Source organism: Natator depressus, chromosome 4 (assembly GCF_965152275.1).
Source record: "Natator depressus isolate rNatDep1 chromosome 4, rNatDep2.hap1, whole genome shotgun sequence".
Classification (NCBI taxonomy): domain Eukaryota; kingdom Metazoa; phylum Chordata; order Testudines; family Cheloniidae; genus Natator; species Natator depressus.
In genome coordinates this window covers 7,879,203-7,892,081 of record NC_134237.1, presented here as the reverse complement: position 1 = coordinate 7,892,081, position 12,879 = coordinate 7,879,203, and the positions used below count along the sequence as shown (strand labels likewise).

General features: G+C 44.6%; 1 protein-coding gene across 2 annotated transcripts in view; it reads left to right on the top strand.

Moving 5' to 3' along the window:
• Positions 1 to 12,879, top strand: part of TECRL (trans-2,3-enoyl-CoA reductase like) — a 108,722-nt gene that overhangs the window by 21,316 nt on the left and 74,527 nt on the right. For both annotated transcript variants that reach the window (XM_074950313.1, XM_074950312.1), the window contains exon 2: positions 3,161 to 3,212. In XM_074950313.1, the coding sequence (XP_074806414.1) occupies positions 3,161 to 3,212 (52 nt within the window). The remainder of the gene's footprint in view (positions 1 to 3,160; positions 3,213 to 12,879) is intronic.

Genomic DNA, 12,879 nt, shown 5'->3' with positions numbered 1-12,879 from the left:
TGAAAGCTTTGAAGCGTGTGTGTGTGTGTATATTATAGGATGACATGGTGTTCTATAAAGGTTCTGTTGGCACTCTGTGGAATGGCTTATGTACACACCAGATACTGATCAAATGTTTTCTCTTGTCATTGTACCCACAGGGTAAGATAATGCTGGTGCTAAACTCCAAAACAATGCCCAAGAATTCAGGATCAGACCTTCCTCTCATGTACCTGGTGTAATTTCATTGGGTGAAATCCTGGCCCCGCTGAAGTCAAGAGGGTGTTTTGCCATTGACTTCAGGGACTTCACGCAGTGAATTTAGTGGAGTTACAGCCCTGGCTACAGATTAACTCTCAATTTCAACAGACACTGGACCTTGGCTGAGGGAAGGAAGAGTTATCTAAACTGGAGATTCACAGAAATGGAGGTCTGGTGGGGGGAGACCTGAACTTTAATTATTTAAACCAGCAGTTCTCAAACTATGTGGTGGCACATGTTGAGCTTTGCTTTAGCTAAATAGAGCAGAGCTTGTGCCTCCATTGGACTCTTATACATAAATATAAGAGGAGGAGGGATAACTCAGTGGTTTGAGCATAGGCCTGCTAAACCCAGGGTTGTGAGTTTAATCCTTGAAGGGCCCATTTAGGGATCTGGGGCAAAAAATTGGGGATTGGTCCTGCTTTGAGCAGGGGGTTAGACTAGATGACCACCTGAGGTCCCTTCCAACCCTGATAGTCTATGATAAGTAAGGATGACCATGGGATGCTAAGTCTGCTGTGAAAAGTGATACTGATAATCACTTACTTCTGCGCTGCTGCTGGCGTGTCACCACCTTCAGAGCACCAGCTGCTGCTCTCGGCTCTGCCTTCAGAGCTGGGTGGTGATCTATGTATTTGTGGGAGGTGGGGATGTAATCAGCTACAGATAAAAAGAAAGGGGGAAGGCAATCAAATAAATACGTCTGAGCACCACTATTTTAAGCTAAGCACCACCCCATTTATTCCTTTGGAATTTAATGGAAACTGTTTACTGTTCAGCTGGAACATATGGTTACATTGCTCTGTTCTGTCAAAATCCATACCTAGTTGACTGTCCTATATCTTACTGATTTAGAAATGTTGACTTATCACTTATGCTAAGGGTGAATTCATTATATAGTTGCACTGTGTACTGAATTAATTTGGTTTCTGTATTGAACTATAGCTGTCGATTCTTGATCCTCTCATTTCCTTGGATCAATATTCCCCCCCCCCCATTCTTTTCAAAGTTTGCAAGAAAGGAAGTCTAAGGTACTTAACTGGCCCCATTACCATGGTCTCTGAGTGCCTAACACCCCTATGAGTTAGACAAATAGTACTTTCCTCATTTTAAAGATGGGGAAGTAAGCCACTGAGACCAAACATCTTGGTGATTGCTCTGCCACAGTCATCTGTGAAACTGAGACTGGAATGCAGGTCACCAGAGTGACAGGCTGACACCCTAACTAGTGGACCATCCTTCCTGTCTTACAGAATTCTATTCTTTATAAGCCCCATGTAGGAAAATGTCACCTTCTGCATACATACTTCAGGCTTTCTGTAATTTCAATCATAATTTAAATTAGCCCTTTTTAACCTATTGGAATCACCACACAAGATGCCCTTCTACAGCCTAAACTAAGATGATCCCACCCTAGCCATTGTATCTTCCAAAACCTTGAAGAGCAGCAGTTCTGTCCTATTACTGTTTCACATGCACCTAGGCCCATGGCAGCCAGAGCCAGAATGGCCCCAGAAAGGAAGCTTGCTGTAATGCCCTATTGGCAACACAAGCCATGTATGCTTCCCTGAGATCTGCCATGTTCCACTAGAACGTCGACAACTTGCACCAGCTGAGGATTTTCTGTTCACTTCTTTGTCTCTCTGCTTAGATGACCAAGATAGGGTGGTGGTATGTAGACCTTCTCCTCCTACCAAGAGCTGGACTGAGAGCATTAGCATATATTCCAAAAGTCACCAATCCCTCATGGGATTTGATTGCTATTTCCCAGGGCCTGGTCTGAATTGTTAACCTAAGATTCAAATTCTTTGCGTCCTTCACCTTTAGCAAGCCATCTCTTTCCCTATTTGCCATATATCCCTAGTGTCTATCACAGATACAATGTACATGATACCTTTTTTAAATCAACATGAATTGTAAAAAATATTTGGTAGCATCTCAATTGTTTTTCAAAAGTAAAATACCATGATTTGATTTGTACGTGAACAACAGTACAGAAAATAAACTTGTCTGCTTGTTCCACAGGTCACTGATTGTCAGGATGACAAAACATTATTGCTCTTCTGTACCTCTAAGAATTAGAGCAATGCAGTCCCTTGGCAGTTATGTCCTGGCCATGTCCTGATTGCCAGTCTAATAAGAACTCATGAAGACCAAGATTTATTATAACCATCATGCCTAAGAGCCCCAATCAAGGACCTGGACTCCACGGTCTGGTACTAAGTGCTGTACAAACTCAGAACAAACAGACCATCCCTGCCCCAAGGACCATACAGTATAATACAAGGCCAATAGATGGCTGCAGACAGACATGGAAGTACAAGGAAGCAATGAGACAATATTGGTCTCATTCAGCACACCAGCGATCTAAACCTTGTCAAGTGTGTGTTTTGGTTTTTGTAGGCATCACGCAAAGGAGAGTTGTAAGGAGTATAATGAAGTAGCTTGGCAGTTCTTTTTGGGAAGACCAATTCTGGTACCCTTGTACTAAGTAGTTCTTTACTCGTTAAGCAGGCCCTCTCAAACTGCCCACTCCCTACCTGTTCCTAGCTCCAAGGGCCAGATTCTGATACCCTTTCTTATAGGGAGTAGTACCTTTGTTTTGATCTTTGGGGAAGGGACTGTCACATGAGAAATAGCAGCTTTCCTCCTCCACAGCTGGAATTTGTGCCAATGCTGTTTATACCGGTTATGGCCACATCAGGCTAAACCCAGTTATAACCAAAACATTACATGGGCAAAGAGTGTTGGTGTACAAACAAGAGCAGTGAAGTCACGGTTTTGCAATGGACATTGCCTGAAGCAGCTGTATGCAAACTGAAATGGCCATGTGTGAAATGAATGTATGTCCCCGTCCGCAGATTAGAAGCGGAGGACAAAGGAGTAAAGACTAATCTGCTCCTGTCTGTTTCTTTTTCAGGTACCTCCATCATCCACCCTCCTTGACGTAAAACATAAATTTCACAAAGCATGTAAGTACTCTGAACATCCGGCTGGAAGGGGGGAAGGTTAATGCTTGGAAAAGTTTGTCAAATTAACTTTCATGATACTTCACACAGGACTTAGATTGTCCTGACAGCTGTTTTGGAGTAACAGTGACACCGTGGGAGTGCTGTAGCCTCCCAGAGCTGTAGCAGGGTAGTATAAAATACATCTAACTCCTAAAAAGGGGAAGACCTTTCTGATCTTAATATTACAGTAGCAACTAAGGGCCACCACAGAGATTGGGCCCTGCAGTAAGTTAGGTGCTGTACAACACATGGTGACTGACTGTCTTGCCTATCTAGACTACATTCTTCAAGGCAAAGGAGGTAGTGTTTAGAGTGGGTTGAGATTCTTTTGCTGAAATGTCTCCTCCATCACAAAATGCCAACTTGCCAAAATGGAAAGCTTCTGCAGACAAATATTGGCTTTGATTAACCCTTTGTTGGGAAGGCTTCAATTCCAAGATGCAATTGCTGGTCAAAACCAGAGATGGGCAAGGAGCTGCCACCCGCCTCCCAACTAGTTGATGGCCAAGTGGTTGGCGCACTCATCTGGGAGGTAGGAGAGTAGCACCTAAGTCCCTATTCAGAGCAGGGACTTAACCTGCCTCTTCCGCATCCTGGATGAGTGCTCAAACTACGGGGGCTATTGGCTATTTGGGGTGGGGTGTGTATGTGGGTGCTCTCCCTGGTTCGTGCAGAAATTTAAAGGTCTTGGTTTCATCTCGAAGCTCAACAAAACCAAATGTGAAAACCTCAATCTTTCATTAAATGGAATTATTGCTTTCTGCAAGTTCTAGTAGTATTGTCCCCATTTTACAGATGAGGAAGTGAGGCACAGAGGTTGTGATTTGCTCAGGGTCACACAGTAAATCTATAACAAGTCCTCCCTTGTTCCTTTAACCATCGGACAATCCTTCCCTTCTTCTAGGGTTGTTCTTCTTTTGGTCTTTTTTTCAGATAGTTGAGTATAAAACAATCGATCCTGATAATTTGTAGGTTATAGAGCTGGTGCCCAGGCCTGGGCAGAGAATAGAGCAATCTTATTTGAATCTACTTTCCCTCCTCCTCCACATGCACCTATAAACATGAGTGGTGACGAAAACCTGGGAATCGGAGCTGGGAATGCACCTAGAATCCAAGGCTTTGTCAAACATCTGTAGAGAATCCTGATGGGCGTGAAAGGAACTTAAGGTTTGCATGATTCTTACCTCTGGTATGATACTGTCCCTGGCTCACTTCTGCAGCATGGGCATTAACTATTTCCCAGAATAAGTGACTTGAGGCTGTGTATGTGTCTTCCAAAGATGAAGCTAAGGAAGCATTTGACATCTAGTTATCTTCCTACTGCAATTGCTGATTGTAGAGGCAATGATGCAACATGGCTCCTCTTCCTCTGAGCTGATGGGCCAAATTTGAAAACAACTGGAAAGAAAACTAGTAAGTGTATTGATCTGTGACCATCCTCTTATTCACTATTCCCTTTGGCTTAGCTAAGGCTGTTACCCTGCAGATCCTCATAGATAATATCCTGATGTATATTATCACTGTTGTATATAAGCACCTTCTACATTAACATGGTCTTACTGAAACTGGGTTGGGCAGTCTTACTGGACCTTGACCATTGAATAAATGACATGTGGGCTTGGAATGCCATTTAATGTATGCTCTTGATGTGAGAAAACAGTAGTGTCAGTTCAACTTTTACATTGAATAGTACCTTCAGAGCCTGTTCCAAAGCTCACTGAAGTCAATGGGAATCTTTCTACTGAGTTCCATGGACTTTCCATAAAGGATATTACCATAGGTAGCCCCGCTGTTATGATGTACAATGGTGATAAAGCAAATATCACTATAGACTATAGAATATAGCTCAATCCACAGGTGCTTACTGCCATGTCCTTTTTAAAATTGGGTAGGCACAAACAAATATGCTGCAATGTCATCTTTTAACTCTGAATTGGCTCCAAATCCTCATAATATTGAAGTAAATACAACAAACTTCATAAGTCCTGATTCTGCCACCCTTATGATAGTGCCTTCCTCCATCACAACTCTCTGAGCTCTGTGAGAGTAAGGTGCTACTCTAGACAAACTAATGGAAGCAGAGGTTGTCCCTTAGGTTCACAGTCATGCTTCAGACATCTGTTTGTAATTCCCATTCTCTTGAGTAAGAGCTCAACACCAGGAGGAAATACCTGGTATTAAAAGGCTCTTGACTCCAAGAAAGGCAAAATAGGAACCATTGGCAGGAACTTAAAGCCAGACAAATTCAAACTAGAAATGGGGCACACTTTTTTTAACAGGGAAGGTGATTAACTATTAGAACAAACTAGCAAGAAAAGGGGCTGATTTTCCCATTGTTTGATCTTTTCAAATGGAGACTGGATTCTGCTTTGGAAGAGATGCTTTTGTGAAACACAAGTTACTGGGCTCAATACAGGAGTAACTGGGTGAAGTTCTCTGGCCTGTGTTATGCAGGAGATCAGACTAGATCTAATGGTCCCTTCTGGGCTTAAAATCTCAATCTCAGGGCTGAATTGGATTGTGAAAACTTACAGTTGGTAACTTTAAACATCCCTTATGGTGACTGCTCTTAACTTTACAGAGACAAACAGAAATAATTTTTGAGAAATTCAGAACAGGAATGGGTTGAAAACTATTCATGTTCTTGTGAAGAATGTTGTGGGCAGCTGGAGAGTTGTATCAGTTCAATTATGTTTGGCTTTTTTTATAAATTCACTAAACTGTTGCAAATTCCTGTACAGACTCTTAAACTGACTTAAACGTGGTTTATAATGTTGAGACACTAATGCTAAAAATGCCCCACAAGGGTGTACACCAGTTTAACTAAGATCAAGTTGGAATTTTTTTTGGTTAAACCAGTGCAACCTGGTGTTAAATCAGCCTTGTGACACCATTCATTACACTTAATAGTACTTTACTCCTCATGTACTCCTAATGACTTCACTGGAGCTGTGTATGGAGTAAGGTGCTACTTAGCATGATAAAGGTATGACTGTGTAGCTCTATATTGCTCACAGGGAGAGCTTTGTGACATGGCTTTTCCTGTAAGTTTTTGTTCCCCACTATTATATTACTTCTGTCTAGTCTCCCTAAAAAGCTGGATTGTTTTCTTAGGGCTGGTCTACACTATGGGAGCGGAGGAGGGGGTGGGGAGAGAATCAATCAAGTTATGCAACTTCAGCTATATGAATAATGTAGCTGAAGTCTACATACTTAGATCTACTTACCATGGTCTCTTCACTGCGGTGTGTCCTACAGGAGACGCTCTCACATCGATTCCCTTTTGCGCTTCTCGTTGAGGTGGAGTACCGGAGTCGACGCTAGAGCGATTGGCGGTTGATTTATTGTGTCTATACTAGACACGATAAATTGACACCCCCCCACGGGATCAATCACTGCCCATTGATCCGGCCGGTAGTGTAGACAAGCCCTCAGTCTAACATTTCTTTCCTACCAGTTCTGATTTGCTTGCTTTCTTGGGTGTTTTTTCCCTCAATCCAACTTTAACATTTTTGGTTTAATTTCATCCCTTTTCTCCCACTCTTATAGCTGCTAGCATTCATGTAATGCATATGCATGGATGCACAAATGGGGCATAAGGGGAAGGCAATCAGAAAATACACCCCTTTTATGTAGGGGTAGAAAATGGTTGCAGTTGTAGAGGTTACATTTTCAATGTGGTGCTTTCCATAATGCTCAGTCTATGTGGAATTTTATCTTCACCTTAGATAACTGAGTGTATGAGATCTCATCCACTAATTACCCTCATTCTATGGTTCCCAGACTCAGGTATTCTCGAATAAGCATGCGTGTGCACCTGCTCTCTCTATCCATTTCCTGTTGATCACCCTTGTCAAGTTCTCTCCCTAGCTCATAGCCTGTCCTGATGAGCAAGTCCTCTCTGTGCAACACCAATCCTTTCCTAGTAGTGATGAGGATCTGATTCACTGCCCACGGCAATGAAGAAGGGAGTGACAACTGAATTATAGATTGATTTATTTTAAAGAGCAGGATGGATCATGCTCACCAGGTTACAACTCGTTACTGTCTTTTGAGATTCTAATTGCAGTAGATTCTAACTCTGTCTCCAAGACTTCATAGGAACACATTCTGAAGTCAGTTCTCACTCCTCACTCGGGCAAAACTCCCATTGGCTTGACAGAGTCCCACTGAAGTCAAACTATAACCCACTGATGAGTGTTTGTTACATTGATTTGAATGGTGCAAACCTGGTCCACAGCAGCTGAGGATCAGGCCCTCTAGCATCTATGAATCAGGGAAGAGTAGTTTAGGGTGAACTACCATCCCCCTCTGAGGTTCAGCGTTTGTTCTACCAAATCTGATGCAAGTTGAACACTTGGGTCTTCCAGTTCCTAACCCTAGATCATGTAGGATATTCTCACAGTAATACATAGTGGTTAGAGAGCTTTTCAGCTGTAGATCTCAAAGCACTTTACAAACAAGGAAAGTATCATATATCTCTCTTTTACAGATCTAACTGCTAGCATATCCTTTGAGTTTAATTATTCCAGCAGGAAGTGTTGCCTAGAGCTCCAGAGTTGGACTCAGAATGCTGTTATTCCTGGCTCCTCCATTGGCCTGCTGGGTGAACTGGAGCAAATCACTCCACTGCCTTGTGCCTCAATTTCCCCATCTGTAAATGGAGATAATGATACCACTCTCCTTTGGAAAGTGTTTTGAGAGAAGACCAGGGCGTTACCATTTTGTTCAGGCCCATACTGAGCAGTGGAGGGTGACAAAATCAAGCATTGACAATTAAAACATGTTCCTTATGTGCTTTGTCTAGTGCAGTGGTTCCCAAACTTTTTTTCTACCAAATACTCATTTGGTATCTGACTAAATGTCCTGGACCCCTTTTACTTTCAGTATTACTGGAATACCTATGGCAACATGACCTCTCCCACCCAGAGGGTGTCATTTTGTTCTCAAAATTGCTGGAACCCCTTTTTAGCCCTTGTTCAAGGGGCAGACCCTCCTCCCTGTGACTCACAGCAGACTCTCCAGGGACCCCACGTTAGGAACCATGGGTCTGGTATGTGTGTGTGTGTTCTGTCAGGCTTTGCTTTTCCTTTTGAAAAAGCATGGTTTGAACAAGTTACTGTTTTTAATTAGAGGGCAGGCTAAACTTTTGGGGCTGATGTCTGTGGCATTCTCTCTCTAACTTTATTTTGCAAAGTTTTTGTTAGAGTTGGGAAAGATTCTTGAGGACTATAAAGTGTAAAATGTAATAACTACTCAAGGATCAGAGACCCAGCCTCTAGAACAAGTGATAAAATGGAGACGCCATCCAGCATACTGATCGAGGAAAGGATTTCAAGGTTATGGGCAAAAACTACTGAGGGGGAAAAAATGGTTCTATCAGCAGAAGAGTAGAATAGTAGAATGAATCTGTGGTATCATAAAGCAACATTGCTACCAAAAGCCAGCCTGAAGAGGGCTCCATAACCTCCATAGGACAGGAAAGAGCAGAACTGTCTGAGGTCACAGGGGACATGGCTCAGGAGTGACCCATGAGCTGCAGCTCTGGCTGGAGGCAGCAGCCTGGCAGCAAAGGGAGGGCTAGATAGCAGGCAGCTGGGGAGATGGGGCTGGAAGGTCTGAGAGCTGGACAGAGCCACTCCCTGTTGCTGGCGGGGGACTAGCTGGAGCAGTGGGTCTCAAACTTTTGTACCGGTGACCCCTTTCACATAGCAAGCCTTTGAGTGTGACCTCTTATACATTTAAAAACACTTTTAAAAATATATTTAACACCATTATAAATGCTGGAGGCAAAGTGGGGCTTGGGGTGGAGGCTGATAGCTCGCAACTCCCCCACATGTAATAACCTCATGACCCCCTGAGGGCTCCCAACCCCCAGTTTGGGAACCCCTGATCTGGAGCTTCAGCAGAAGTGGAGGGGTCACGGTGCACCCCTGGACTGCACTGCCCCTAGGGGCAGTGTTGGGAACTGCTGGGTTTATCTATTAGCTGTAACTGTTAAAGCAATCAAGGCTAGGGTGTCTGCACTTTTTATTTCTGGCAGCCCGGGAAGAAATCTCTTACTGGACTGAAGTGTTCCAGGGAGTCTACCCTGGGCTGGAGCCCATACAGCCCAATGCTTGATGCATGCACAGAGCTTGCCTCTGGTACACAGAACACACGGCCAGACAGGTAGGGGGAAGTGGGGTCAGTTACAATACTCAACAGGAGCTAAAGAAAGGTTCTGGCTGGTGCGTTTGTCGGCCATGTATGCTAAGGGTAGTAATCTGTCCCCCTCACGTGGTGGCTGGGCCAGCTTGAGATTGAGCTTGCTACAGCCTTGGCTGAGAGATGCCTCTCTTAGCACAGACAGTAGAGGCTTATGCATTAAGCCAAAGAGGCCCCAGGCTTGATCCCACTTGCTGCTGACCAGGATCTGTCTGGATTCTTCTTGATCTAACAAGTGTTACTAGAGTGAGCTCAACAGAATGAAAAACAAAGGAGTGGACTAAAATCCTTGTCCTCTAGCTACACAACCTGAAGCTGCCATCATTTGAGATAAAATATAGTACGAGAGTGCTCTTCAAATGAGATGTCTATGTGGGTAAATACTTAGTACATGCAGCACCAGTAGATAGAATCAGCCAGAGGCTTTGGAGGACCAATAGAATGTGTTTCTGTGTATTGCAAAGGGCTTCCTCTGTGCAGAAGTTTATGTGGGCTGCTCAACGAAGGAGATCTCCATTAGGGCCTGTTCTAAAACCCCTGGAAGCTGCTGAAAAGATTCCCATTGACTTCACTTGGTTGTGCATCAGGCCTTTAATGCATGGTAGGATTGGGTACCCTCTCCCCTCTGTGGCTTTGCAAACAGAAGGTGGCAATAACACACTCACACAGCCATAGGAGAGCACATTGTCCTTTTCCAGCAGCTCTGCGGGCCTCTACCCAGCCCCCTGTCGCCTTCTTTCTGAACATCAAGGGCTGTCTGCCAGCTCTGCTCCTCCTGGGGCTGCTTTTGCTTCTCAGCTCTGCTCAGCTCAGACAGCGTGTGGGGAATGCTGACTGCTTGGAAGAGGAGCAGATCATTTAAAAATGGCTGCTTCCTGTTTGCATGCAAGCCTGGGCCAGGTTTACAAAAGGGGGTGAGTGGCTGTGTGGGCCATGCTGGAAAGGGGATACCTACGGTGAAGCCTTCCCTTCCAGCAGTTGCAGTAAGGCCAGCCCCACATGTTCAACAATTGAGTCAGGTGCAGCCAAAATCATGAGTTCAGCTTAACAAAACAGGACTCTCAAAATCACACATTTAGGATCTTTCCATTTCCTATCTGGGGTTCAGCCACGTAGGATACACCTCTTCAAGGCTTTCTCTGCAATCAGAAGGGCTAGGGACTTTTTTTAAAATGTAGACTGAGATTCCTCCTGACTCCAGGAGCTTGGTCTTTAAGGAAAGACACCAAATAGGACACAGATAACAATAAAATCATGGGAGCTGGAAAAACTGCAGCTATGAGAAAGGATGAGTATTCTTAATACATCAAGTAATTCCATTTGCAGAACGGGCCTGACACTAAGCTACGTAGGTCAGAGAGGTAACCAGGCATGCTCTGGGGTTTAGTCATTAAGAGTATCATGAAGGAGGCCAGTGATTGCTCAGCAATGCCTTGCCTACCAGTTCTGTAGAAGCAGGGAAGTCTGATAAGAGTCTTGCTAAGAACCTGCAATTCCTCTGATCTCCCCACACTGTCTATTCAAGCTGGAATCTAAGGTGGGAGAAAGTTAATGAAATCTGTCAGTCTGGATGCCTGGAAAGACAGATCTGCACTATGAATACACCTGCTGGGGACTCGGAGGCTAAATCGTGCAATTTATGGCTCTCCCAAACCAGTTTTGTAGCCTAGGCCTGTCAATCAGCCAGGAAGCCTTCAAGTGTTACACAAGCTGAAGAGACCCAAATAAGCTGTATCAAGGACATGAAGGCTTACAGGGGGATCTTTCCTGCCTTCTCTGCTGAGGAGAGCAGGTTTTTTATTTATATAATATGAAGGGTTTTTTTGGAAGAGTGACCTGATCCCATCCTGGGGCCAGGGGCTGGGGCTGGATTCTCTCTCTGGACAGAAAGATGGCTGTGGAGGGGACAGTTGGTAACAATTCACACATTCTCCAGATAGCTCTCTCCAGCCCAGAGCTATGACTGCAAACCATGGGCTTGTATAGGGTAGCCAGAATCCCGCTGGCCAGATCGGTCGACTGCAAGGCAATATCCATAGCGTCCAATCCCCAGTGCAGATTTACAGATGATGTGGGCTTGCAATCACTTCCATCCATTCTTTTCAATCAGATTTCCTCTGTCCATGTTCATAGTAACTCAGCTGGAAATGCACAATGACTTGTGTTCAGCGGGGACAGATAATTAAAGCAAAGGGAGTGAAGAAATACAGCAAGTTCATTTGGGCAAATTATTCATTCATCTTTGTTGCCAATGGAAATGGGCTGACTGGGAGAAGACGTTCGGAGGTTTTGGTGCAGATCAAAGCTACAAATAGAAACGTGTTATGGTGAATTTCTGTACCACATTAATGAAAAAACTTTAAAGCTGTGTACTAGAGTTCCTTACAATGATCTTACTGTCTTTGAGACAGCTACGTTTACTGAGCAGGTTTTAACAAACACTTGGATGTGTTTGCTATTATTACTGTAGCATCTATAAACCTGAATTCAGAGTGGGGCCCCTTACTCTGTGTTTGTGCTAGGTGTGGTACAAAGTAAGAGACAGCTCCTGCCCCAAAGAACATACAATCTAAATGGGAGGACAGATAAATGCTTTGAGAGCATCATGCCTATTTTACAATTAGAGCAGAGACAGTAAGGCCCAGATCTACAGAAGGCCGTAGGTGCCCAAGGGTATTTCAGCAGTAGAGCAGCACAGCTAAAACACTGCAGCTGGGCCACTGTAGTGCCATAGTATAGATGCTTCCTACATTGCTGGAAGGGCTCGGGGTGCGTGTGTGTTCATGTTGTTAATCCACCTCTCTGACAGGCGGAGCTAGGTCAATGAAATAATTGTCCCATCAACCTAGCTGCATCTACACCAAGGGGTGAGTTTGAGCAAACTACAGAACTCAGGGCATGGCTACACTTGCAGATGTAGAGCGCTTTGAGTGAAACCCACCTTCGGAGAGCGCGGCAGGGAAAGCGCTGCAGTCTGTCCACACTGACAGCTACAAGCGCGCTGGCGTGGCCACATTTGCAGCACTTGCAGTGGCATTGGGAGCGGTGCATTATGGGCAGCTATCCCAGCATGGAAGTGACTGCAATGTGCTTTTCAAATGGGGGGAGGGGGTGGAGTGTGACAGGGAGTGTGTTGTGTGTATGGGGGGAGAGAGAGTGGGTTTGGGGGGCTGAGAGCACGTCAGCATGCTGTCTTGTAAGTTCAGACAGCAGCAGACCCCCCCCCCCCGCCTCTCTCTCTCAGACACAGCATTCCACACTAATGGTCGCTTTGTCTCAGAGCAGATAAGCAGCCAGCTGTCAGAAACAGAGTTTTCAAAGGGCATTTCCGTATTCCTACAGCCGATTCCAAACAATGACAAGTGGCCACTTGACTTAAAGGGATTATGGGATGTTTCCGGAGGCTGATCAGAGCGCAGTA